The 26,177-nt window shown below is 33.6% G+C and overlaps 5 protein-coding genes and 1 non-coding gene across 7 annotated transcripts; 5 read left to right on the top strand and 1 right to left on the bottom strand.

Annotated features, from left to right (window-relative positions):
• Positions 1-250: 250 nt before the first annotated feature.
• On the top strand, positions 251-2,991 carry LOC140986166 (uncharacterized). 2 transcript variants are annotated; one of them, XM_073454219.1, is made up of 6 exons: positions 253-903; positions 1,152-1,343; positions 1,415-1,654; positions 1,746-1,963; positions 2,179-2,433; positions 2,509-2,991. In XM_073454219.1, exons 1-6 carry the CDS (start codon positions 510-512, stop codon positions 2,749-2,751), a joined length of 1,542 nt encoding a protein of 513 aa, XP_073310320.1. In that variant the 5' UTR covers positions 253-509; the 3' UTR covers positions 2,752-2,991. The 2 variants fall into 2 exon arrangements, with proteins under 2 accessions (XP_073310329.1, XP_073310320.1); XM_073454228.1 differs by lacking the exon at positions 1,152-1,343 and having other exon boundaries at positions 251-903.
• An 810-nt stretch (positions 2,992-3,801) lies between these two features.
• On the bottom strand, positions 3,802-9,054 carry LOC140986159 (DEAD-box ATP-dependent RNA helicase 57). The gene is made up of 12 exons (XM_073454210.1): positions 8,803-9,054; positions 8,527-8,650; positions 8,123-8,241; positions 7,844-7,938; positions 6,521-6,617; positions 6,267-6,347; positions 5,959-6,191; positions 5,342-5,536; positions 5,101-5,191; positions 4,824-4,946; positions 4,596-4,746; positions 3,802-4,168 (listed from the first exon to the last, which is right to left on the bottom strand). Exons 1-12 carry the CDS (start codon positions 8,881-8,883, stop codon positions 3,963-3,965), a joined length of 1,596 nt encoding a protein of 531 aa, XP_073310311.1. The 5' UTR covers positions 8,884-9,054; the 3' UTR covers positions 3,802-3,962.
• Positions 9,055-13,127: 4,073 nt separating this feature from the next.
• On the top strand, positions 13,128-13,997 carry LOC140972657 (uncharacterized). Its single transcript, XM_073435038.1, has one exon. The coding sequence runs from the start codon at positions 13,128-13,130 to the stop codon at positions 13,995-13,997; it is 870 nt and encodes a 289-aa protein (XP_073291139.1).
• A 4,701-nt stretch (positions 13,998-18,698) lies between these two features.
• LOC140964336 (uncharacterized) lies at positions 18,699-19,839 on the top strand. The gene is made up of 3 exons (XM_073424055.1): positions 18,699-19,008; positions 19,290-19,459; positions 19,666-19,839. The coding sequence occupies exons 1-3, from the start codon at positions 18,936-18,938 to the stop codon at positions 19,684-19,686; spliced, it is 264 nt and encodes an 87-aa protein (XP_073280156.1). The 5' UTR covers positions 18,699-18,935; the 3' UTR covers positions 19,687-19,839.
• A 981-nt stretch (positions 19,840-20,820) lies between these two features.
• LOC140986153 (cell number regulator 8-like) lies at positions 20,821-24,080 on the top strand. Its single transcript, XM_073454196.1, has 3 exons — positions 20,821-21,196; positions 22,073-22,275; positions 23,624-24,080. Exons 1-3 carry the CDS (start codon positions 20,950-20,952, stop codon positions 23,861-23,863), a joined length of 690 nt encoding a protein of 229 aa, XP_073310297.1. The 5' UTR covers positions 20,821-20,949; the 3' UTR covers positions 23,864-24,080.
• A 956-nt stretch (positions 24,081-25,036) lies between these two features.
• TRNAP-AGG (transfer RNA proline (anticodon AGG)) lies at positions 25,037-25,108 on the top strand. Its single transcript has one exon. It is a non-coding gene; the product is annotated as a tRNA-Pro (tRNA).
• Positions 25,109-26,177: the final 1,069 nt, after the last annotated feature.

The following is a 26,177-nucleotide window of genomic DNA, read 5'->3' as shown; positions in this document are numbered from 1 at the left end:
CGGGATGAGATCACTGGGCTAGAAACCCGGTCTCACATCCTTCTTCTTTTTACTCACTTTTTAAGGCGAATATATGATTCTTCGCAGCCATGGTCGGCTGTACATTTGTTCTTTTCCACTTTATTAGGTTAAATAATTGCAAAGAACTAGTTTTAGCCCTTTGAAAGTGAGAGTTAGCGTCACTTCCTATTACATAAATCCCCACATGATATGACCTTATTTATGGATTTTATTGATAATGCCGGGTTCAGTTGCTTGTGATATAATCTTGATGATGGGAAAAGTACGCTATTGATAACGTGGATGAGAAGTTGACAGGGAAAAGTGTGTCATCTGATGAAGAATGCCTTTAATAAAGTCTAAATCTTTTTCTTATTTTATCCACACCACCACTGCGCCTTTGCTCCCTAGCTCATTCATCACCGCTTCCGCTTTATTTCCTCATTAATGCTCAAAATTTGGTAAATCACTCATTTTGCTGATAAAGATTTTTGTAATAGCATTGGTTTATGGAGGTTTCGGCGGATTTGAAGTCGTGGAGAGATGATCTGGCGAGCTTAGTGGAAGACTCGGGTATAAGATTCCCCGGTGAGTCAGTCAGAGCTGCGGCAGAGGAGGAGGAGGAGGAGGTCACGACGGCTGGGGGAAGGGAGAGGTTGAAGGATCAAATCAAGGGTTTCGTGGAGGCGTGGGGAGAGATGGTGGTGGAACTGGGGAGAGGGTTAAGGGATGTTGTGCGGCAGACGGTGCTGACTGAGGATTCTTACGCTGTGAAGAGAATCAGAGGACCGCTGACTGAGGTTTCGGAGAGACTGAGGTTTTTGAATGGCTTCCTGCCGGAGGATCGCCACCCGCTGCACGTGTGGGCGGTGTTTTTCTTCGTTTTCATTCTTGCTCTTGCTGGTAAATTTGAAATTATCTCATGATTTAGCTCTCTGTGATGATCGTATTAATTTTCGCCGAGTTACTACTGGATAAATTTGTTGTTCCAAGCGAACAATAACTGTGAATCTTTAATGTTCATGGGTTTGGAAGGAATAGGGATACGAGCAAAGGAAATTCTGTACCATTGGACTTCCATTGTAAATTTTGAGTCTGACATTCATTCATTACTAGTTCTCCAAGCATTTTCTTTGTCTAAATCTTTGCAGTCCTGAATGTAAATAGTAGATATGAAAGTTACGTTTCGACAATGAAGAAAGTTTCTATACATCCACCTAGTGCTGCGCGTATATTGCTATCGGATGGTAGATATATAGCATATCATCAGACGGGTGTTCAGGCCGATAAAGCTAGATTTACCGTTATAATCCCGCACAGTTTCCTTTCTTCTCGACTTGCAGGTACTAGGCTTCTGTAAATTATTGAACAAAAATGAAATATTATATGGACTATTTGAACAATGAAATGACAGGTATACCTGGTATGAAAGAGTCGTTGCTGGAAGAATTCGGTGTAAGGGTCATTAGTTATGATCTTCCTGGTTTTGGAGAGAGTGATCCTCATACTACTCGAAATCTTAATTCCTCGGCTCTGGATATGTCGCAATTGGCAGATTCGGTGGGAGTAAAAGGCAAATTCTGGGTTGTGGGATACTTGAGTGGCTCGTTGCATGCTTGGGCTGCTTTAAAATATATTCCAGATAAAATTTCTGGTAAAAATGTTGCAGGATACTGATACATAAATAATCTTGTCGTATTTTCCTAGTATAATTTTTTTTATTGAAATTATTGTTTTGACCACAGGAGCTGCCATGTTTGCGCCTTTGGTGAATCCATATGAGCAGAGCATGACTAAAGAAGAGAAGTCGAGAACATGGGAAAATTGGACACGGAGAAGAAGATTGTTGTATTATCTGGCTCGAAGGTTTCCAAAGGCCCTCAGTTACTTTTACCGTCAAACATTTCTCTCGGGGAAGCATGGACGAATAGATAAATGGTTATCTGTGTCACTTGGAAAGAAGGTAAGTCATGTCGCATATAGTAAATGAACTGGATTACTTGAAAACCAGTTCTTTATGACCCTTGTATCGGCTCCGTAGAACAACGTTAAAAACTAATAGTATATTCCACAAGAACGTTTGATTTTATGAAGACGACTTTTAGCCTTTAAGACATTGTGTCGTGGAAGTAGGCCTTCATGGATGGAACCCATAAATATACTCTTTTGTTTGTCCAGGATAAAAGTATCGCTGAAAAACTTGCCTTCGAAGAAATCTGGCACAGAAATGTTGAAGAATCAATCCGCCAAGGTAACACAAAACCTTTCGTGGAAGAAGCTGTGCTGCAAGTTTCGAACTGGGGTTTTAGCCTAACAGAACTTCAAGCACAGCGAAAATGTCAAAGAAAAGGCCTCCTCCCTTGGCTGCAATTCATGTATGGACTACCCGAATGTGAATTAACAGGATTTCCTGGCCCGATTCACATATGGCAGGTCCGTATCTGTTTCATAGTACTTTTGTATTTGAGTTCAAACATAACCTTAACTTATCGTTCTCTTTTTTGGCAGGGAATGGATGATATGGTGGTTCCGCCATCAATAACTGATTACATAGCACGCGTGCTACCAAATGCCAGTGTTCATAGACTTCCGGAAGAGGGTCACTTCTCTTATTTCGTCCTCTGTGATTATTGCCATCGGGAAATATTATCGACCCTTTTTGGTATTCCGCAAGGTCCACTTGATATTGAAGATAAAGCTCCCATCAACCAGGACGAAATCCGGGATGAGGCAGATACTGCTTCTGTATGAAACATTACTTCTCTTTGGTATAAGCGACAGGGATGTTCTGATTCTTAAAATGGATCATGGAATTTTCTTCCCTTCTCATCTGTTTTCGAGATGGTTGATATGTACAACAAGAGTCGAGATGAAAGCACTCCTTTTGTTTTCTTGAGCGTAGAAAGCTTTTCTGCCCTTATAGTAAGAAAGAGAGGTGTTTTGTACACGAATGCTACTTTTCACTTTAATTCCAAAATATTGATATACAAACATGGAAAGAGTAACAGAGTTTCAGTGTTGCAACTTACTGGGGCATAATGTTAAAGAGGCCATTTGGATGAATTTTTATCAATTTTCAATGTTAGAGATATTTCTAATGAATAAAAAAATCAAAAATTATGTATAATTTGTATTTAAATGCATGTAAATTTGTGGATTTAGCTGATTTTTTATAATTGTGAAAAAAAAAAATCAATTACCTTATAATTATTTTCCTTGATCATTACTTTGTGAGTTTCTCATTTAAATCTACTCATAAATTATGGATTTGCAATAAATCATATTTTAACTTTTGAACCACCAAGTTTAATGTGATTTATATCTACTAACTTTAGATTCGCTAAATTTTGGGTTATTCTAATAGATTCAGGTTTAGGTTTTGGAAATTAATGAAAAATATTGTTGCCTGAATTTATTCAGTAATTATTTTACGATTCTTACAACTAGTCCTTCGAGAAATTATATGTTACATGCTAGATTTGATGGACTTCACTTAAAAAATGATCCTTCATTTTAGTTTTGACTATGTTATAGTCATTCACATAATTTTTTAAAACTATTTATTAAGAATATGAACAAAGGAATTAACTGATTTAATTATAATCACGAGAACTAGTCACTATCGTCCAGAAAAAAAAAAGGCTAGACGAACACAATTAACGAAATAATATACACAAAAATAAATATCAGACATTTAATTTTTTTTGTGCCATATGAAATATGAATTTTGTGTGCGAAACATATGCTTCTTGTTGAATTTCACAAAAATGCAGATTATATATAAAAATGCTGGCTAGGAAATAAAAAATGTCGACGGCAAAGGAATCCATTGATATAAATAAATTCTTACATGCAGAGAAAAGAACCATTTCAGAAGAAAGAAAAATAAACACTTGCCTTTGACATATGTTTCAGAACTGGGATAAATGTGTAAGCTGTGATTGCACCAAAGCGATCATATATTACTCCTCATCTTCAGGTTTGGTAGAAATTGATTCCCTTTGAGGCCTATGTTTCCTCCATTTTTTCTTCTGTAAAGAAGTTATCCAAGCCGGGACTTCACACCCAGAAGCTGTCATGACATTAGCTACGTTCCTTAAGAATGGAACATCGGCTTCGGTGTACAAGGTTATCGCCTCTCCGTGTCTCCCAGCCCTACCCGAACGACCTTTATGAAAGGTCAGAAAACTTGGTAAAACACAAGGAATAACTTGAACAGAATACAAATAGGGTACTTAAGATAGATTTCAATGTAATTAATAGCCAAACAAGAAAGTGGACCGATTGATACCACCCGTCTCCTACAATTGAACTAAATTGCAATTAATGAGGCCGAACATGTACCCTTGGCTAGCACACCAATTATAGGATTGAACAACTACCATTGTACCCAAAACTATTGCTGATAGTGATGGCGTTAATCAAGTCTTCTAAATTATATGACAGTTCAAGCACCACTTTTGATCGTTGTGGGACTTATACGGTCAAAGAGGACAAGACGGTTGGCACAATTGATGCCATCGAAATACCTTCTTTTAGGAAAAACGAGGACATGAGATGAAAAAAAAGAACTGGGCATTCAACATTTAACGTACCAATCCTGTGAATGTATGCGGCGGCCGAATCTGGAAAATCATAGTTGATCACACAGTTGACGCCTTTAAAGTCCATTCCACGGGCAATAACATCGGTGGCAATCAAAACCCACGTTTTTCCTGCCCGAAAGTTGTCAACTGCACTTTCTCTCTGCATATATTGATTACTGTCATGGAAATTCTGAAGCAAAAAATTCAAACATCTCCACCACTCATTAAACAATATACCTGTATTTCAGAAAGATCGGCATGTATGACATCAGCTCGAACATCATCATATTTCAGCTCGTCATATAGTTCCTTAGCTCGTTCTTTGTTTTGGACAAAAATTAACACAGGTGGGTTCAAACTCTGCATCAAATACTTTGGGTCATCTCAAATGATGAAGCCTCGTTTTTACTCTCCAATTACAGTAATATATCAAAAACACACTTGTAGATTAGCTTTTATAGAGAGAAATAAGGAAAACCGAGGAAATTGGCCAACTAGGATGTAATATTTATACCTCTGCAAAGCTCTGACGGAGAGCAAGAAGCTTGCCCTCTTCACTTCCTACAAATATGAGCTTTTGATTGATTGATTCAGAAGCAGAGTTTCTGTTCAAACATTTGAGAAGTATCAATTCAGCCACAACAAAATTATTTTTTATCAACATGAGATGATAAATTTGACATATGTTTCTCCACAAGTGCGGCAGCCAGCTCAGGATAAATACATGATATATCTCCCAAAGTATCAATTCTTACTTTCTGCCAATGATAACACGGACAGCATCATGCATAATCGTGCGTGCAAGCTCTTCAACAGTATCAGGTAAAGTAGCACTGAACAATGAGCGTACAATGGAAGGATTTGAGCATGCTTTGACCACTGCATCAACCTGCTCAACCAAGCCTAACTCAAAAAGCTTATCAGATTCATCCAAGACGAGAAACTCAACCCTGGATACAACAAAAAGAAAAACAATTGAACAATCTTAAGATATTTCTCAAAATCAGAGGTGAAATAGGAATTCCAGTTCCTACTGGCCCAAAACTAGAAAGTTTATATTCAGGTTCAGAACGAAAAGAATCAGCTAGCGCACACATGTTCAAGATTCAAGTATTTCTAGTTATCCACTCAAGTAACAACAGATAAAAGACATATTAGGCTTCACAGAAACGCTTAAGTACAATACATTTGGCCGCATATTAACACAAATTAGACGCTATCAATTTTCAATAGTTTTCAGTTTAAGGTGAGAAGGTGCTATAAATTTGGACCAAATAAATATTTCCATATTTCTATCACAAACTTTGGCAGTTTGGAGAAGCCTAGACATTAAGACCTGACACAAACAACAATTACAGAATAGAGATCTTACTTGCTCAAATCAAGTTTTCTTTTGCGAATAGCAAACTGCACCCGAAAAGGTGTAGATATGAGAATATCACAGGGCAATTTTGAAAAATCAGCACTTTTAGTGAGCTGTTTGGTCATTAATTTAATTTTAAACTTCTTTCCTCTGGACAACTTCTTGCATTCTCTCGCTGTCTGAGCAGCCAATTCACGAGTGGGGCAAATAATCACTGCCCGAACACCATCCTTTGAAGCATGCTGATGACAAGAGATTGCTAAGTAGAATTTTTCGAAATAAAATTTACAACACATAAAAACCTAACGTTTGCATACCTGAAGTTTCATAAGTATTGGGCACACAAATGCAAAAGTTTTTCCAGAACCAGTAGGAGCACAAGCGAAACACTCCCTTCCCTGGAAAACAGTAGAAAAATAAAATCATTAAAAAAAATAATAATAATGGAATACACACGAACATCAGAGTAACATTTGGATAAACAATGGAAGCTCATAATTCCAAGACGTATGATAGCCAGTCGAGCCCAAAAAAATAAAGAAGAAGCAACAACCCAAATAAAAGATCGTACATGTAATATGACTGGAATAGCCTGCCTTTGGATGGGTGTTGGTTCTTCAAAACCCAGATCAGCCAAATTGCGCAGTAGGTATGATTTGCAATTATACCTGCACAGAAGAAGTTTCCACTAACTCTTCGTCTAAATAATTTGGCAAAGAAATACGGTGAAAAACAACATGAAGCAGTTGATAACTGAACAAATTTCGTTCTGTCAACATACATTGATGAAAAAAGACACATCTTGAATACTCGACGGCCACATCTCTGGCTCTGCAACTATCGTCTCGGTTTAAAAAATAAAATCAAGTCCTTTCATACACAATATAGCAACTACCTATGATTAATTTAATGCAGCGATCATATATTAATTTTGGTGATGTTCTTTGGGTGGCATTAAAGGTCTAATTACTGTATTGTTTAGGTGATTGCTTGGCAAAGATGCAAGGTCAGGTATTCCAAATTTCCAACCCTTTCACAACTTTTTAAAAAATATAATTTTAAAGAAACGCTGTACCCCCTTAAATGTAGAGACATCTCTATTACTATATTCGACAATCAAAATACAGCAGCTACTCAGCCCAACATATTTTCCAAGGTAAATGCACTTGCTTCGACAACTTATTTTGGGTTGGTCAGTGGTATTGATTCCAAAGTTTTTCGTTTTAAAATGGAGGAACTATTTATTCAATTGAGCAAGTATAACAAACTATACTCCTTGTTGATTAAAAGGTCAGCTCATTATAAGAAGGCTCTTAATATAAGAGTGCAATATTTGAAATTTTGAAGTACCCCAGTTCTTAAACAGCCGGATCTCACATAACTCTTTGTTTTATTTCTTTCAGACAGAAGATTGTCTGATGATCATTTTAAGAGCAAACGGTGATTTTAAACCTTCAGAAGGTGAGTTTACGGCCTCGTTTTTTTACCTTCATATCCTAATATTAAGAGTGTTCGGACGGAGAAACAAGATTTAAAAAAAAAACAGAAAAACCATGTTTGGAAAGAAAACTTGAATTGAAAGAACAATTGGAAAGAAAGAAGTAAAAAAAATGTTGCTTTTAGAGTTTCAACATCAAAGTAAAAAAGAAAAACTCTCTCAGTAGTATTTTATCTAAACACGAAACATCTTCTTTTTCTGATGATAAAAAACTCTTTCTAAACCAAGTGCTTCTGTATCCAACCTGACCCACAGTTCAACAATCTAATTTAGATGCATGGATATGTTTAAAGAACTAGGAAATGAAACCAATATATTATGGCAGTAATACACAAATCAAAAAATCGAAACAGAAGGAAAATTCTATCGAGTAATAACAAATGAATCTTTTCTTACCTTGATCGCAACTCCGTGAAGCTCGTCTGAAGTGGCGATGGAATATTTCTCCCAGAAACATGAATATTATGCTTCTTCCGAAAAAGAGCGTCCCTCTAAAACACCACAAGCAAAAGATTGTGTTAATTTCACCTGCCTTCGCATATTGAAAAAATACAAAAGTTTCTAGCAAAAAAATAATATCAAGATATTTCAGTCCTATGCAACTATGATTTTCGTATATGTATGAACATATGATAGAACCCATGAATAAATAAATACTAGTGTATGATAGAGAACCTCCAATCGACGATGATACTCTTTCTTTCTGAGTAGAATTTCCGCTTCATTCCCGTCACCTATTTCATCTTCAGCTTTCAATTTGGAACGTTTAAACACGTTGAAGCCTTCAACTGGATCTAAAAACCAATTAAATGGAAAAACAAAATTAGACCGTGAAACCAAGCTTCACATGTCCTTACCCAATACCAAATTACAACAGCTCAAATATCCATAAAATCTATCTTTACACCATTGGTTATATGCTTTCGAAATTTGCACTATATTCTACCTCACGTAATCAATTACCAGTATTTACTCCAAAACAGTGAAACAATATCACCTCTCAAACAGAAGGACTTCTAAATTAGTTTGTTTCATTTCCATTACCACCAATAAAACAGGGGGAAAGAAAAGAAAAATACCTGAAACTACTGCTTTTCTTTTTCTCTTCTTTTCAGCACGTGATTTCGTGCCTTCTTCCGTGGTAATATCCCCATTTTCAATCAACTTAGGCTTCTCTACAATACCATCATCCTCTTTTTTCACCTATTCAGAGTTGCACCAAATAAGAAAAAATAACTAAATTCGAGAAAAGTTCACATATTAAAGAGCTACGGATTCAAGAAAACCTGCAAGCCACAATCAATTAAAATTCACAAAATGCCGTGTTTCCTTGAATCTGCACAATTAATTAATACCTTGAATCTAGCAAAATCACCGGAAAATTTCTGGCGATTGAACTTGATGCCGGAGAACAGAAAAGAGCCGTCCTTTTCCATTAAATTTTTTTAGAGAATTTATGGCAATATAGTTCAAGACTCTGCAGCAAAGGTCGATTTCTTTTTATATATATTATATTGTTTCGGAGGTATAAATTTGATGGCTTCTCGGTATTTTATGATGTATCGAATGCCTGCTGGGAATTAGGGTTTTAGCTAGAGCACCGCTCAGTTGGGATATTATTATTATTATTATTATTATTATCCTTTTTGAGCCAAAAAAAAAAAAAAGATTTAAGGCTGAGAATTTACTTAAATAGAAAAGGAAAGGACAATGAAATTAACTCGATCTCATATTTTTTGAAATGTGATCTCAAGTTGGATACTTAATTCAGTCATTGTAATTCAACTCATAAAAAAAACTCAAGGCAAATATATATGATGTGCTCTCAAGATTCGTGAGACCGTCTCATAAGACACAAACTCTAACTAATTGGATTGATGACAAAACTCAAGGTAAAGATATATAATGTGTTGTGATAGAGTATGTTTTGTTTGATAAGATTTTAATGAATATGATAATTTTTATTTTTTTTTGTTGAAACAAAAATATCTTAAACTAGTATTGATAAAAATTTGGTATATAAAATCATATTTGTAGCAGTGTTTTCAAAATTATATGTTCAACTGTTAATAAATAAATTTTTTGTAAAATTTTAAATTATAGATTATGTATTTATCTGATAATTTATTTTTTAATAAAAATTAATATGATTTTGTATTTTATCTCATTTTTAATATTGATTTTTAATTATTTTTTTCTCTTTTTTTTAATTTTATTTATTTTCTAATAAAAATTCTAGATCTCTATTGTCGATTTTTTTGTGGGCAAATTTGTAATTTATGTATCTNCTATTGCTATTTTAATTATTAAAGTAAATACGTATTTACAAATTTATTTCTAATTAATATATTTAAATAAATGTAAATTATAATTATAAATATTTAATTATCTATCTAATTATTTTAAGAATGTATATTTAATTAGCACTTGAGGCATTTTGGTCATTACAATAAAATTTACAAACTTAATCTATCGTTTTAAAATTATACCAAACACCATGTTATTTATCTCATCATATTATTAATCCATATCTCTCATTTTTTAATCACTCTAATTACTAATCATTTACTTATCTCATCACATGTATCAAACGGAACTTAAAGGTTTATTTGTAATGTTAAGTTGTCCATACAAATTATTTACAATATTTATATCTTTTAATATTTTTATTATGTAATCAATGCTAACTGTTAATTTTTACATCACCTATAATATTTAAATGACGATGAATGATGAAATCACATGTTTTATTGCACATGACATAGAATTGATAGAAGACTCGAAATTCATGTAATTTTAAATATCGAAGCGTTAGTTTTAGATCAGAGAACGCGGTGTCTCAACGATCGTGAAAAGATATGAGAGGTGCCTAGCTACATAAGGCGCCTCAGTGCCTGTAGTGAAACAAGGCAGGCGTCCTAGTCATCAAACCATGTCTTTGTTTCGTCAGCTGAAACACGATTTTAAAGATTTAAAAACGAGGATTTCAAGAAATATGGAGAAAGAAACTTGGCGTTGGTTTTCTTATTCAAATCAACGTGGAATCATCCTAGATTACGAGCAAACGAAGCCAATCCAACATATATCGTACGAGTTTAACCTAAGTTTTAAGTTTTATTCCAATTTTATGATGTTATTGGGAAGATAGAACCTATGCGACGAAATTTGGAATAAATTTTGCACACAGTGCAGGATAATTAGATGGGAACGAAATACTCATCCTCGACCTTATTCTCATACTTGGTACATTTCTATGGGAATGCTTATTCGCATGAATATGAGAAAAATCATTCTTACCATTTGGTTTGAGTTTACCTATTCTCATCTTCCAAACATTCTTAATTAACTATATTTTCTCATTTTATTTTTTCAAATGATATTATAATAAAATATTTATCATTTATTTCTAATTAATAATAATAATAATAATAATAATAATAATTTAATAATAAATAAATATTTGAAATAGAAATAAATCAATATGAATACAAAATATGATTAAGTATAATCATAATTATTATTATTATTTAATGATAACAAATAAATATATAAAAATTAATAATAACATAATAAATAATGATGATGATGATGCTAGTCATTTAATATTTGTCATAATAAAAAAACAATTATAAACAAATTAGTATTTAGCAACAAAAACTCAACAACAATAATAAAACGCTAGCGATAAATAATTCAAAAATATATAAATAAACATTAATAATATTGAGAACAATAAAAATTAATATTTATAATAATTATAAAATGAAAATAAATTTATGGTAATTAATAGTAACTATCATTTAATAATAATAATGACAACTTTTAAGCAACTATTATTTTAATTTTTAATTAAAATATGATTTTGTTGTTAAAAATAATTTCATTCCACTTATTTCTCATCTTGTTTGACACCAATCATATGAACGGAATAAACTTGTCATTTCATCTCATCTTTGATTCAATTTAAAAATTGATTTAATAAACATTATTAAAATTTTTATAGAATTTGAATCAAACCATATTTCAAATCCTACTTATTTTTTTCCCTCGTTTATAACAACTATAATTAGTTTTGATATGTCATCCACCCACCGTACATATCTATATACCCAACAATGAGTTTTTCGAGTTTTTAAATGAACCTAAGATATTTTAAATAATCATATTTCTCTGTATTATATTTTCAAGATATTTGAGTATTAAAACTTAAAAATCCTTTTAAATCACTTCTTCAAACATAATATATTTGCCCCCACGTGCATCCCAAATGTCTTTTTGTTTGACTGGCAACCACCAAATTGGATACTAATTTGACTGTTAACCCTACGCACTAAGTTTTAAAATATTTATAATTACTATTACTATTATTATCATCATTAAAAAATGACAAAACCCTAATAGATCACTGAATAAGTTTAATGTGAGATAGTCTCATGAATTTTTATCTGTGAGACAGGTCAATCCTACCGATATTCACAATAAAGAGTAATACTCTTAGCATAATAAGTAATACTTTTTCATAGATGACTCAAATAAGATATTCGACCCACGAAATTGGTCCGTGAGACCGTCTTACAAGAGTTTTTGTGTAGATCACTAGAGTTGGAAGTTTTTATTTTTTTTAAATAATAATAATTGGTGGTTTTGACACTAAATTAAATCAAATCAGTGTTAAATTAAAATAATCAAACTTAATTCAAATATTATTTAACCCCAGTCTTTACAAATTAAGGGGAAAATCAAAGTTTTAGATTTTTTTTTTATTTGTTTCTTTTGTAATTATGGTTTTTTTTTCCGAGGTGAACATAATTTGTAATTATGGTTTTTTTTCGAGGTGAACCTAATTTGATGCCAACGTAATGCTCACGTATACATTATCGCATCAAGTTCAGATGAAAAATTACAACTACTATTTGAAAAATACATGACTGAAACTTAAATTAGATAATACATAAGAATGAAACTACATAGACTCAAACATACTTAGAAAATTAATGTAATATCCTCTTCTATTAAATGATTGATAAATATATTAAATTATGCTTCACCCATCCGTGCAATTATAATAAAACTCTTGCACCTTAGTGAAAGTGTGAATACAAACAACTTACATTAAGGTAACATGATGATGTCATGTCGTAAACTCACAAAACAACAAAAAAAGTGTAAAAGGTAAAAAAATAAGAAACCAAACTTCGATTCCAGCTATATCAAATGTGTTTTTTCTTTTCTCCGTCGTTGAAGTGATACTCATATATTAAATATGATAAATCATATCAAAATTACACTTTCATTAGATGAGTATCATCTCAATTACAAATACATATAATTACAAATACATATAAACACCGACAACTTATCCAAATTATATATGTGTGTGTATATATATTATGTGACATGAATGAACCCAGTCAGATGGCCAAATGGTCGATGTAGTGTGGTCTCTGCACCTTTATATAATTTTTAAATAATTAACTCGAGTGAATCGAAAATTTTGATTTGCGAGGCCCCCGCCTGAAGCATCCCCCACCTTTAGTCAACACCACACGAGCCACACACAAATACTCGCAAAGAAACAAAAGACGCATACAAACAGTGAAAACACAAATAATTACATACAAAAATCCGAGCAAATATCACAAGTTTTAGCGTAGAATTCGATCGTGCTTCGTGTAGAAAGATGCTAGCTTTATCGAAGCCGATATCAAGTCCGAGCAGGACAGACAAATTTCCGCCGCCGTTGCTGAAATTCTTGAGGAGCAATGTGGGGAGCAGAAGCCGAGGAAGATCGCGCACAAGCCCCATCTTCTACACGCGCAGCAGGAAAATTGATGCTGGTGTTGGTGAAAATATTCAGGAACCATCTTCCCCGAAAGTCACCTGCATTGGCCAAGTTCGAGTCCGCCGCTCAGCCGTGTCGAAGGCCGAGAAACCCCTCGGAGCCGCGGTTAGCCGCCGCTCCTGGTGGTGGGTCAAGAAAGCCCTTTTCGGTGAAAAGAATTTCACGCTATCATGCTGCGGAAAGAGGTCATTCAGAAGGGTTTTCTGCAAGTGGGGCTTGTTTTTCAGGTCTGGCTACTGCAAGAAAGTCGACGCCGCGGAGGATTCCTTCAGGACTTATTCTGATCAGAAAAGCGAATATTACGAATATTTCGGAGCTGGGGTGCAAGAATTTAAGAGGGATTTTCTTGAATCTCCATCCTCTCCACCAAAAAATGCTTTAATCTTGACAAGGTGTAGATCTGCGCCTTACAGATCTTCTTCACTGGGTGGCAGATTTTGGAGCTCTCCGTTACCTGAAAAAGGATACGAAAACGAGCCACAGAATGAGGCAAAATCGGAGGAACTGAAGGAGCCCGGATACGAAAATAGTCTAGAAAGCGTAAAGGAATCGGAAAACTCGGCGAGTATTGAGCATGACTCAGAGGAAATTCCAGGAAACTCCCTGCACCCATTACTTCTCACAAGATGTAAATCGGAACCTGCAAGAACAGGGACAAGGCTTGATCCAGAAGCAACTCTGTGGAGGCAGAGAAAATCAGGGGCATAATCAGAGTAATTAATATACTAATCGTGGTTTTTTTACTATGCATTTCAAGGTAATTGTATGAAGCAAAAGATAATTGAAAATGGACATATTTTAAATTTAAATATGAACATTGGGTGTATTTTATTTTTATATAATATGTTACAATGATAGTTGATGTATCATATTAGGGGTGTCAATCAGGTCGGGTTTCGGGTCAACCCGCGAAATTTTTTTATTTTTTTTCCCGACCTGAACACAACCCGAACCCGAAGCAACCCGAAAACTCCCAACCCGAACACGAACCCGTCTAACCCACTTAACCCGAATTTTTTTATTTTTTTAAAAAAATTAATGAAAAAAATTCGAAAAAATAAAAAAATAATAGTAATATTTTAATTTAAACACATAATAACAAAATTTTCGATTTAAATTTGAAAGTTTAATTGTAGAAAATTAAAAGTATATTTACTAAATCAAATAAACAATTATTAAAAAAATAAAAAAAATACAAATAAATATTAAATGATGAAAATTTATCGTATAAATATACAATAAATTTTGTTCAAACATACAATATATAAAAATATAGGTAAAATTTTCAAAAAAAAAAGTTTTCGGGTCAACCCGCGACCCAACCCGAAACTCGTTTAACATGCCACTAACACGAACCCACTCAAACCGAACCCGACCCGAAAAATCTCAACCCGAACCTGATTTTTTTCGTGTTGGGTCGTGTCGAGTTGACGGATCGTATCGCATTTTTACACCCCTGTATCATATTAGTCGGTACACTTGACAGCGTCCCCCAACTCCAATATATATCTTTAGCTTATATAATTACACGCAATTTATTGTATAATTAATGTATTTGTTAAAATGACCCTCTTTGTAATAAAAATAAAAATAAAAATTGAACCCACTAAAAATTTAAACTAAGTTGCATAAGGGTCTCTTCTAATTGAAAGATTATTTTAAATTAAAATCAATAAATTTTTGTTTTGTTCATTTAGTTTCGATTAACGAATATCTATTGTTATCACGAGATTAAACACTAATTTCAAAATTCTCGAGTTAATTTTATGAAATAAAAAAGAAACCTTTGTGAATATATATTGTCTCAAAGCATTGACTCACACATGATGGAGTTGAATACTTGAGTTGTATCGTTTGTAAAAATTGAGATCATTTTTGTAAACTTGTAATTCACCATTTATGTTGTTCTGTGTTCAATAAATTTGATTAGGTGATGTTTGTCGGTGTAGTAGACATATTTCTGACCACGTTAAATCGATGTGTTGTTCGTATTTCTTGTTTTGTCTTTTGATTGAGCTGTAGTGATTCTTGTATTCACAAGTATATCATTTAGGTTCGCATTCGATATTTGTCTCAATAAGAGACGAGTTAATTAACGTAAAGCTATCGAATTATAATAACTTTTTTAAAACGGAGTAGGGTTTTCTACTTTTCTTATACGATAAGAGTTATTTTTTTGTGACTTGATTTATATATCCCATCAACTTCATATAGGACTCATGGTTATCTTAATATGCTATGAATTCTGATCGCATTTAATTACAAGTTATTACAAAGATTTAATTGAGCCCTTGACTTTATTGGCGATATGAAGTTTAATTATTAGGGGTTGCCGATTTGTCATTTCATTCTACTTTAAAAACAATTATGAAACCACCCATACATATATTTCAAAAATAAATTAATTAATTTATAAATAATCATAGTATACGTACTCCGAATATTCATTGTCACACATTGATCGAATGGGCAAGATCTGTGGGCCTCGTTTGGACGTTTGGGCAACTTTTAAAGATTTTTCTTAAGTCGTAGAATAGCCAAAAAAAGATTTGGCTCGAGCCAAAATCATACACAATCGAGCTATTCTACGACTTAAGAAAATCTTTTTTTCCATTAAACTCCCTGAATGTAAAAAACCTCCTTAAGAAATTTTTTTTTTTATTCATTTGGAACGCAAAGCTCGACTCAGCACCGATGCTCTTCGGTGTGCTTGACTGGGCTTTGGTGGATATAATTTTCAAATCAAGCCCAATCTAAGCCCACTAAAACACGTCGACTTTACAAACCATCGGAGCCCTAAATCTAACCGACACGGTGACACATTCGTAAACTTGAGGTGCAAAGCAAATTAACGAAACTATAAAACCCGCTTCAATTAAACCCAAACCGGTTAAGTTTATTATAAAACCCGGCAGTGTTCCAATCCAAACCGGTTTTACACGAGTGAAATCGTGCTAAAAACTCGAATCTTTTTTTCCTTCCCAAAGTTCAATTTATTCGAGTCGGACTAAACTCGAGCTTGAACCTTGATTGATTAACTCGCCAACTTAGACCCGAATGAATGCGCGTAGATTCCATACTAACAGAATATGAAGTAAAGATTTACAAAATGAAGTGTTTATGAAAATGATCGTCTCTAAGAATGAACATTCAGAACCATAATTTAAAATATAACAACTAAAAAGTGGACCATTTATTAATTAAAAAAAAAGAGGCCCATCATTTAAAACTGACACACCCACCCAATCAATGCCTTTACAAATTGGGCACCTTAGTAATTGTGAAAAAGACTAGAGTCATTCGACGACTTATTGTTGATACTTTGCGGGGAAATATTGGAGAATCCTATTACACCAATTCTGTCTCTATGTTTCGTGTGTTTCATAAATGTCGTAACATGCAATCTAAGGTCCAAGATGTACCGCGTGACGTATCAACCACGGAGCTACACATTTTGTTATATCTTGAATAGTAAGAATTGATAGATAGAGAGACGCAGCATGGTGGTCGTACCAGGAAGGATATAAATTTTCACTCTTTTTTTGAAATATTATGTCTACCCTTACCACTTCGAGTTTTATTAAATAATTTTATCATGGGAATCAAATATGAAATATCAGTTTCAGTATATATGAAGTTGGGGTAAAATTTAAATTTTCCCCATTGACTAGTTGCAACTAGCAGCACTCGAAGACATTGAACCATAACAAATTCAAATTTAAGATAGAATTTTTGAAAAATCCAGCATTGTACTCCAAAGTAAATTGAAATATATGTTAATAAATTCACGCGTCGACCTTATTCACAGGCTATTCATGCCATCCAAGCCTATGGGAAAACAACGTCTCATCCCCAATAAATCCTTAGTCCTCTCCCAGCATTGCATTAAATTTCCCAACTACAAATGGTCACAAAAAGATTAATGAATGATGACGCCAAACTTGATCATCACTCAGAAGTGCATTAAAGAAAAATTCCCACATTCCAAAAAAAAAAAAACAAACCCAAGAAATGAGAATGTATTATTACAAACTTACAAAAAATTGATAAAAATCATGAATTTCTCAGAATGATGAAGAAATATGGGAACATATATAACGTGACGAAATGATGATTATGCAGAAAAAGTTGGGGAATTCACGATATTTATATTATTATACTATATACAATAAGGACATGCATAAAATGTTAGATTATTGTGTAGTGAACTCCAGCCAAAACGATGGTCCCGTGAATGGGATGTATAACTAAAACATTTTCAATAATACACACATGGGAATGTCCACAGTTTGCCCATAACGACAATGGGTACACCATCCCAGTCACAATATTCTTGCGAATATATAAAGAATATTATATATATAATTTTTAAAACGAGGTTTAAAATTTGTTCAGACCTTCGTCTCGTATGTATTAAATATATATATGGATTGGTTGAAAATAATATATTATTATTCACAGGACAACATGCATGCATGTATAAGGCACTGCTTTGATCATGAATGAATCAATCGTCAGGATGATACAAGGATGATCCAGGAGAATCGGGTGAGCTGAATCGAGTCAATCCATCGGATGATGATGATTTGAGTTTTTAGGGAAAATGAGCAAGGAAGAAGATATCTAGGATGGAGATATTTTTATGTGAGATGACTTCTATAACTATGACATGTGAACAAGAGAATGAACTCGTGAATGGGCGTCGGAGGGGTGTCCGGCGTGACCACTCCAATACTTAAGTCAGCAGGTTGAAGATGAAGAATTCGAGCAATATATGTGAAAATATATGTGAATGTTTTCAGATGCAAAATTCCAGAATCCTTTAAATGAGATGCATACATGCTATTTATAGGAGGAAATCTCAATGATTACCTTGTTTTCAGTGCCCACCTGTTAAGTATGGTAAGATGGCTGCTAATACCCTGTTTCTGACAAGTTATTCTGACACGTCAACCCCTGTGGTCCTGATAGCAATGATTGCCAAAAATAAAGTAGCTCATACTGATACACTCGAGTGAAGTACATTTCTCGAGGTAGCCCGGGTAGAGAGTTCCAGGGAGTTTGCATGATAGCCTGGACGTCTGGTAATCCGGGTAGAAGATGTCCCGAGCATTCACCTGCCCAGTTTCTGAGGAAATCATCCTGGATATTAACTCTAATTTGGGCTATCAATATAATATCTCGGGTCATTTATGACCCGGGCTCTTATGATACCATGACCCGGGCTCTTATGAGGTATCAAAGGATATTGAATCTCATATTTCGTGCTAAATGGTTATGCATTAATAAATAATCATCTTCTCTGTAAGTATAAATACCAATCATATAATAATTTTTTTATTAAAAAATATTTGACCAAATATATAATACATCCGTTATCTTTCCATTCTTTCGCCACACCTAAACACTGAATGATGAAAGTGCAGATCTCACACTATATAAATGTCACCACACCCAGACACATCCCAATCAGGTCCTAGCAATATATTGCTGTGCAGATGGTGATGCTCTCGCTTTCCGAATTCTCTCAAATATCATTCATATTTCTGCATACATAAACTCGGGCTTTCTTTTACGAAAAAATCGCCCAAAACAAACAAACAGAAAAGAAAGGGGAGTTAATCCATTACATCGATATCTTGGGACATGGAGTTTAAGGCTATACTCATAGGAACACTGCTTCTCTTTATCATCGTCGTGGCACCGAGTTTCTCCGCAGGTTTTCTCCCATTCCATATTCTTTTTACTATGATGTCTCCATAAGTTTTGATGTCCTGTGCGTATGAATGCATGTATTAGTTCTGCTCGATATATAGGGTCGAAATTTATGGTAGACTGAATCTGGATGTGATAAGCCAACGAAATAATGATATTTTTTTTATGTGTTTAGAGTGTAGATTTTTTCGTGATATGAATTTATGGGTACTTTGAAATCATAATCTTGATTGGGTTACTCGGATTTGTTAGGAAATGAATGCGAGTTGTGTGTGTTTTTCTCAGGGAAATTGCAAGTGAAAAGTAAGGAATCTGACGTTTATGATATTGATTATCGAGGCCCAGAGACTCACACATATCTCCCGCCACCAAATCTGGCTGCGGATCAGCCCAATGTCGACACAATAGCAGGCATGGCTCACCATGGGTCGAGAGTTCGAGAGGTCCAAAAACATGTAAAATCTCTCCTTCGAAAATTAATATTTTGTTACGAGAAAATGTTGGGATATTTGATTTTTTAACATCGTGTGATTAATTTGAAGGTTAGAAAATGATTTGTTATAAGAATTGCACAAAAGATGCAAATCACCCTTACTTATTCTTTATAAGCATTATTTGATTGTTATAATAAATCTTCTCTTCATGAAACCTTGTTTTTCAGGAGAAGAATTTTCGAGGCTGATCAGGATCGAGTAACTGTGAATCACTTTTTTTGAAGGGAGGATTGATGTGATTCATTTAAGTTTTCTATTTCAAATTACTACTAATTGAGTTTATAACTACTAATATGTATTTTGCCTTAGATTTAGATATTTTTAAAATATTTAGATTGCCATGAGTTTCTGTAGTTAAATAGGTAACTTATAGATAGAATTATGACTACAGTTTGATGTAATCAGTTAGCAATCATTTTGGTTTTTATATTTCATAATAAACAATGTAATATGTATAGTTGTTGTCACACCTATTAATAAAGATGTTATTGATAAAAACAATTCCAAATCACAATTATTTTATAAAAAAAAAAACTCATACATATGAATTTTGTGATATGAATGTATTATTTGACCTTATCCATCAATAAGTATAACTTTTTACACAAAAATATTGTGAGTCAGTTTCATATGTTAAATTTTATGTGACAAATCTTCAACCTAACACACACATATATATATACAGATTTAATATCTTGCGCACCTACTGTTCACACTTATGTGAGCGCCGATGAGGTGTCACTCACCCATTGGATGTGATGAAATATAGAAAAATTGTGCATCCAATGGGTGAGTGACACCTCATCAGTGCTCACATAAGTGTGGACGGCAGGTGTGCAGGATATCAAAACATTATNGTTTCAATGCTAAAAAGAAAAGGAGAAGAGATTGACCGTTTCAAATTCTCTTTAATTTATTTAGGTGTCTTTTTCTTTAATTATCTCAACTTGATATTCTTTATTTGAACATATTTTAAATTATTTACATCTAAGTCATTTTATTTATTTATTTTCAATCTATAATCGAGTTGTTATGCATCATAGAACCAATCAACTTTTGGGAATTTACATAACTTAAATTTTCACTTCTCACAATATAATTTATGAGTTATTTTGATTAAAATAATTGTTTTAAAATGAAATAATTAATTTTAATAAAAAAATGTCTCGAATTATCATCGAGTAATTTTAATAACACAATGTATATGTCCAAAAAATACACCCCATAGATATTTTTTTTATTGTTTCCCACTTTACCCAATGAAAACTATTAATTAATTTATTTAAAAAATTATATATCAATAAAAAAAAATAAATTAATAATTGCCAGCAGGCAGCAACCGCGTGGCGAGATAAGCATTTCGAGGAAGACAATTTCTTGATCTCACCGCTTAATTTACCACGACGCACAACTCAGATTTCGACATTTTTCTGCGTTATTTTGTTATTCGAATGGCGAATTTTGAGGAATCAAACCCTTTGCTTCCAAAGCAACCCCAAGAATTCGAGGCTACAAAGGATGAAAAGAAGCCCACCGCCAAGAACGGTGCAGCTCATCCTCCTGCAGCGGTGTCGATTGGCTGGACTGCTGATGGGCTTCCGGTTGGTGAGGTCCATATGCAGAGGTCCCAATGGGATTCCGGCATCTTCGCTTGTCTTGGGAGAACCGATGAGTTTTGTAGCAGTGATCTTGAAGTTTGTGAGTCATTCTTTCCTGATAATTGTCCTGCACAAATCAAGATTTATTTATTTTATATATTTGGCTTGTTGAATCACGTGTTTGCAGATCATTCCCTTGTTGGTGATGATTGGCTTAAGGTAAAAAGTCAAAAAAAATTGGCTTAAGTGGAATCGAATTGCTTGTGTTGATTGGGCAGAAAAAAATTTGTTTCTTAAATGTGTAACATAGTAAATAAAATGAAAGATATGATCAAGAAAACGTATCATCAAAGGATAGAAAAGGGGGATATCTGAAAAACTAACATGATTTGTTGGATCATGCTTGAACCTAGTTGTATCAAATGAGTTTCTGTGGTCTTTAAAAGTCCGCCCATAGGGTGCACCTAGCCACCTATGCTTTAGGATCATAAAGCCAATGCCTTTGTGCCCTCTAAATGCTTCATGCTCCTTTGAACTTTAATTGCTAATTAAGGTAAATTGGAATACAAAGACAATTCAGCACAGTGGTCGTTGTTTCTTCTGAAAAAGTTGTGAAGTTTCTTGTTTTTTTTTTATCTGTTTTCTTCATATGTTCTTGCTTACTGTTTTGATGGTGAAGAAATTGTATTTTTATGATGCGCCGGTGGATTTAATCCTTTCAAACTATTCAAATATCTGGTGTCTTCTCTTGATCATGTTCTTTCTGCAACATAATTTTTCTTGAAATTATTCATGTTTGTGGTCATATTTCGCTACTTCCTCTTTGTTTTGTCCAACTGCTTCATTGCTTCCAGTGAATTTCAGTAAGATTTCAAAAGCATATTGCGTTGTTTAGACATTACATCTGGAAAACGTAACTTTCCCAATTTTTTTGTTTCTATTCTTCATGAGTGTTTGATTATTCTGCATCGAGTAGGTTTGCTGGGTAGTATTGCCCCTTGCTTGCTCTATGGAAGCAATGTTGAGAGACTCGGATCCACTCCCGGTACTTTTGCAAATCATTGCTTGCCATACACCGCTTTGTACCTAATTGGGAATTCATTTTTCGGTGGGAACTGCCTTGCACCCTGGTTCTCTTATCCCACCCGTACTGCCATGCGACGGAAATTTAACCTAGAGGTTGGTTTTGTTTTTAAATTTTCATGCCATAGTTTGACCGAAGATGTATATAAATTGCTATTCCCCTTGTGCTGTTTGCCTTTAACTTTTAAACGATCAAAGACGCATTTTTGCAAATGCTATTTTCTGTATCTATTTTTTACCAAATTTACGATGGTTGCAACTTGCAATATGCTATCTTGAAGTAAGTCAAAATATGGATATCAATGAATTAACTTGTGACCGTTGGTGGAAAAGTACTTTGTATTGGGAGAGGAAGAATGCAGGCCATCTTAGGCATTTTGGGGTTTAAATTTAAAGAATTGTGATTAAAATTTTAATTTTGTTTAGCTGAGGGTGGCATGAATCCGGACATGCTATTTTTCTGTAAAATATGTCTGATACTTTTCAGTCATCATTCCGCGTGAACAGCTTGTTTTGATCCCTTAGTGCTGTCATGTTTTTAGAGCAACAAATGAAATTACCATTGAATGCGATTGTTTCTACTTTGCATGACGATTTACAGTAAAAAATATGTATACACTCCTTTCTATATTCATGTTTCACAGCAGATAACTGGATCACTGTCATGCATTTTAATGTCTTACTCTTTAATACGGATCCAAACTTGATAGTCACCCCCAGTTTATGATAAGCATGTAGAAAATTTTTGATTCATGCCTCATAAACTTTCACTGCAAATGGAAGAAATATGTCTTGCATTTTCTGGTTTACGTGTGGAAGGCGAGATTTATTGGTTTATATACCTATCATCTGTATCTTCTTTAATGACCCGAATCTTTATTTGGAATGAAGTACTAATTAAGATATGTTTAAAGAGTTGTTAATTAATAATTATTAAAGAATTGATAATTCGGAATGACCGAAATTAAAATGGACCACCCAATCTACTTCAAATTTAATTATCTCGAGAAATCCAACTAGACGAATGAGATTATAGCACGTGACAGATAATATTGATTTCGAATTTCTAAACTAGTTCGGATGCAGGATATAAATGGAAGCCGATTTCATTTGTTTATTAAACCGCTTTCCTAGGGCGCTACATCTTCACTTTACCATTGTTGTGTCACGATCACGAGCCAAGGAAAGACTTCCAGAATTCCATGGGCAACACAAGTTCGCAGCACTTTCCCTCATTGTGCTGTAGAGTTGCATATATGACATTGAAATAGTAACGCGGCCCTAAACTTTTGTAAATACTTGAATTGTAGTATTATCATTTGCTATGCCTTTTGTTCAACGCTAGATTTCCTGTCCTGCTATCAAATTAATGACCTCGCCTTGAATTGGTTGTCTGGTCTATGGTAGATTTCTATCTTACCCTAAACACATTGCACAACAATAGGGAAGCTGCGAGGCATTTAGCAGATCATGTGGGTGCTGTGGAAGCTTTGTGGAAGATGAGGTTCATCGGGAGCAATGTGAAACGGCCTGCGATTTTGCTACTCACGTCTTTTGCCATCCATGTGCCCTTTGTCAAGAAGGTCGTGAGGTACGTCGTAGGCTTCATCATCCTGGATTCAATACTCGACCGGTCTTGGCCATGATTCCGCCGGGTGGCCAGACCATGGGGCGTTTGGGCTAAATTTGTGTTGAGCGTCTTATACGAATCGAATATAGAAAACATTGTGATACTTAGTATCTTTCTGTTGGATTGCTTCATGTGTCTTGTGTTCTTGTTAGTTTGTCTACTAAGTTTGTAACATGTGGTTGTGTTTGGGATCTGTTAAATTAAAACTTCAAATATTTGGGTATTGTTTGGGTTTCATTTTAATCATTTATGGACGTATGTTTTCTTGAAATGCTTATTTTGAAATTGTATGGAATAAACGTTATGTATATTTTGATATTTTCTTTGAAAAATCGTTAAACGTGATTACGATTAACGTACGAATATATATTTGATTGACGATTATATGTATGCATATGGTTTTCCTAGGGAGTGGGTCTCATGTGAGATCGTCTCACTGATCTTAATCTGTAAGACGGGTCAATCCTACCCATATTCACAATAAAAAGTAATACTCTTAGCTTATATGTCTCACAAATACGACCCGTGAGATCGTTTCACACAAGTTTTTTTCTTTCTTAGGTGTGAAAATTTATGATCTTATGCCATAAATAATGTGATAACAATTTTTATGCCATAAATAATGTGATAACAATTTAAGATATAAAGATAAATAATATAGATGGATGATATTATGATTTTAAAATGATTTATTAATTTTTCTTCTTCTAAAAATGATCAAAATACTCATATTGATATATACATTTTTGCTATTTCTTTTCTTTTTAGAAATTAAATTACAATTATATATAATTTGGATACATTTCCGCAAATATATTCCAAAATTAATCCGAATATTAATTTTTTCGTATAAATATACCATTGCTTATTATTTTTTTTCTATTGGCTAAATAAATGTATGTGGTTGGATGATGTGGGATTAGTTATATACGTAAATAAATAAAATAAAATTATCAATATATTTTTTTGTCATAATTTTTCATGAGAAATTTGTAAAATAACATTTGTCATTTTCTTAAAAAAATAATTAACAAAGTTTAAAAAAAATCCTATTTTTCAAACCAATCGAAAGAATATCGTCGTTCACTTGTTTAGAAGTGTCGATTTTGTTAGTATATTATTTAATAAATAGTTCAGATAGATAATAAAAGTTGATTGAATCGAATTCAAGCAACATCACAGATTTATGTAAATATAATATAATAAATTTAACGATTTTTCATTGAAGGGCATTTGGTCTAGTGGTATGATTCTCGCTTAGGGTGCGAGAGGTCCCGAGTTCAATTCTCGGAATGCCCCTTTTTTTTTTACTTTTGCTTCTTTTCTCTTTGGACTTCAATTAGCTAAGCCCAACATTTACTTCATCAGGAAAGAATGGGGCACTATATTTGAGTGGGTCTCACGTGAGATCGTCTCACGGATCTTAATCTGTGAGACGAGTCAATCCTACTCATATTCACAATAAAAAGTAATACTTTTAGCATAAAAAATAATATTTTTTCATGGATGACTCAAATAAGAGGTCCGTCTCACAAATACGACCCGTGAGACCGTTTCACACAAGTTTTTGCCACTATATTTAAACTCGTCATCTGGAACAAAGATATAATATACTCGAGACCTGATCGCATTTAAGGATCGTGTGGAAGTTTGTGGACAACTTAATGGTAAATACCACCAAAGATTAATAATAAAATTCAGATGGCGCCAAATTAACACATAGTAGGGGTAATAAAAAAAAAAAACTTTTATGATACACCATAAACAATTGTGGGGAAAATTGTATATTTACTTTTTTTAATTCAAGATAAAAATACAGTCAAGGTAAAAATACAATTTTAATGACGGCTAATAAGCACTAGCATGCCTTCAATGATAAATATGTTACCGTCTAAATCTACACGAACCAAATGCCCTGAAACTATAAATACTACCATAGTTCACGCGATTTACGGGAAATGTCTGACAAAGAAATCAAGGAATCAGATACAAAACAGCTCAAAGCACCAAATATGACCGATTTCAGTAAACACAGATTATTTTGCAACAAATTTCAAAGAGAAAAAATAGCTTTTTTTTTTTAAAAAAAAGAACAGTATCTGGCTACAGATAGACCAATATTAGATTCTAACAAATAATGCCAGAAATTACTTTTATTAACTAAATCATCGCCACCATATTCACACAAATTTCACGTGAAAAAACATGAACCGACAATTAAACAGAACACAACAAAACTCCGAAAAACAAATCTGCACGTATTAACAACAAAAGCAAACGACTTTGTATACCACGATCGTGCTAAAAAAACATCAATGATCAAAAAATTACAAAGAGGAAAAAAACTAGTTAATATGTTTTTTTTCCA

The sequence above is a fragment of the Primulina huaijiensis genome, chromosome 1, assembly GCF_012295235.1.
Source record: "Primulina huaijiensis isolate GDHJ02 chromosome 1, ASM1229523v2, whole genome shotgun sequence".
NCBI classification, from domain to species: Eukaryota; Viridiplantae; Streptophyta; class Magnoliopsida; order Lamiales; family Gesneriaceae; genus Primulina; species Primulina huaijiensis.
Note: the sequence above shows the minus strand (reverse complement) of the source record. Positions and strands in the feature narration are given on the sequence as shown.

Bases quoted from the DNA above. Each gene is read 5' to 3' on its own strand.
- LOC140986153 (XM_073454196.1), top strand. From the start codon at position 20,950: ATGGCGAATTTTGAGGAATCAAACCCTTTGCTTCCAAAGCAACCCCAA. The intron at 21,197-22,072 runs GTGAGTCATTCT...TGCATCGAGTAG, and splicing joins TAGCAGTGATCTTGAAGTTT to GTTTGCTGGGTAGTATTGCC. The intron at 22,276-23,623 runs GTTGGTTTTGTT...GCACAACAATAG, and splicing joins GACGGAAATTTAACCTAGAG to GGAAGCTGCGAGGCATTTAG.
- LOC140964336 (XM_073424055.1), top strand. From the start codon at position 18,936: ATGGAGTTTAAGGCTATACTCATAGGAACACTGCTTCTCTTTATCATC. The intron at 19,009-19,289 runs GTTTTCTCCCAT...TGTTTTTCTCAG, and splicing joins GGCACCGAGTTTCTCCGCAG to GGAAATTGCAAGTGAAAAGT. The intron at 19,460-19,665 runs GTAAAATCTCTC...CTTGTTTTTCAG, and splicing joins TTCGAGAGGTCCAAAAACAT to GAGAAGAATTTTCGAGGCTG.
- LOC140972657 (XM_073435038.1), top strand. From the start codon at position 13,128: ATGCTAGCTTTATCGAAGCCGATATCAAGTCCGAGCAGGACAGACAAA.
- LOC140986159 (XM_073454210.1), bottom strand. From the start codon at position 8,883: ATGGAAAAGGACGGCTCTTTTCTGTTCTCCGGCATCAAGTTCAATCGC. The intron at 8,242-8,526 runs GTATTTTTCTTT...ATTGGTTTTTAG, and splicing joins AAGAAAAGCAGTAGTTTCAG to ATCCAGTTGAAGGCTTCAAC. The intron at 4,947-5,100 runs GTATAAATATTA...TATTTGATGCAG, and splicing joins TCCGTCAGAGCTTTGCAGAG to AGTTTGAACCCACCTGTGTT.
- LOC140986166 (XM_073454219.1), top strand. From the start codon at position 510: ATGGAGGTTTCGGCGGATTTGAAGTCGTGGAGAGATGATCTGGCGAGC. The intron at 904-1,151 runs GTAAATTTGAAA...AAATCTTTGCAG, and splicing joins TTTCATTCTTGCTCTTGCTG to TCCTGAATGTAAATAGTAGA. The intron at 1,655-1,745 runs GTAAAAATGTTG...TTTTGACCACAG, and splicing joins TATTCCAGATAAAATTTCTG to GAGCTGCCATGTTTGCGCCT.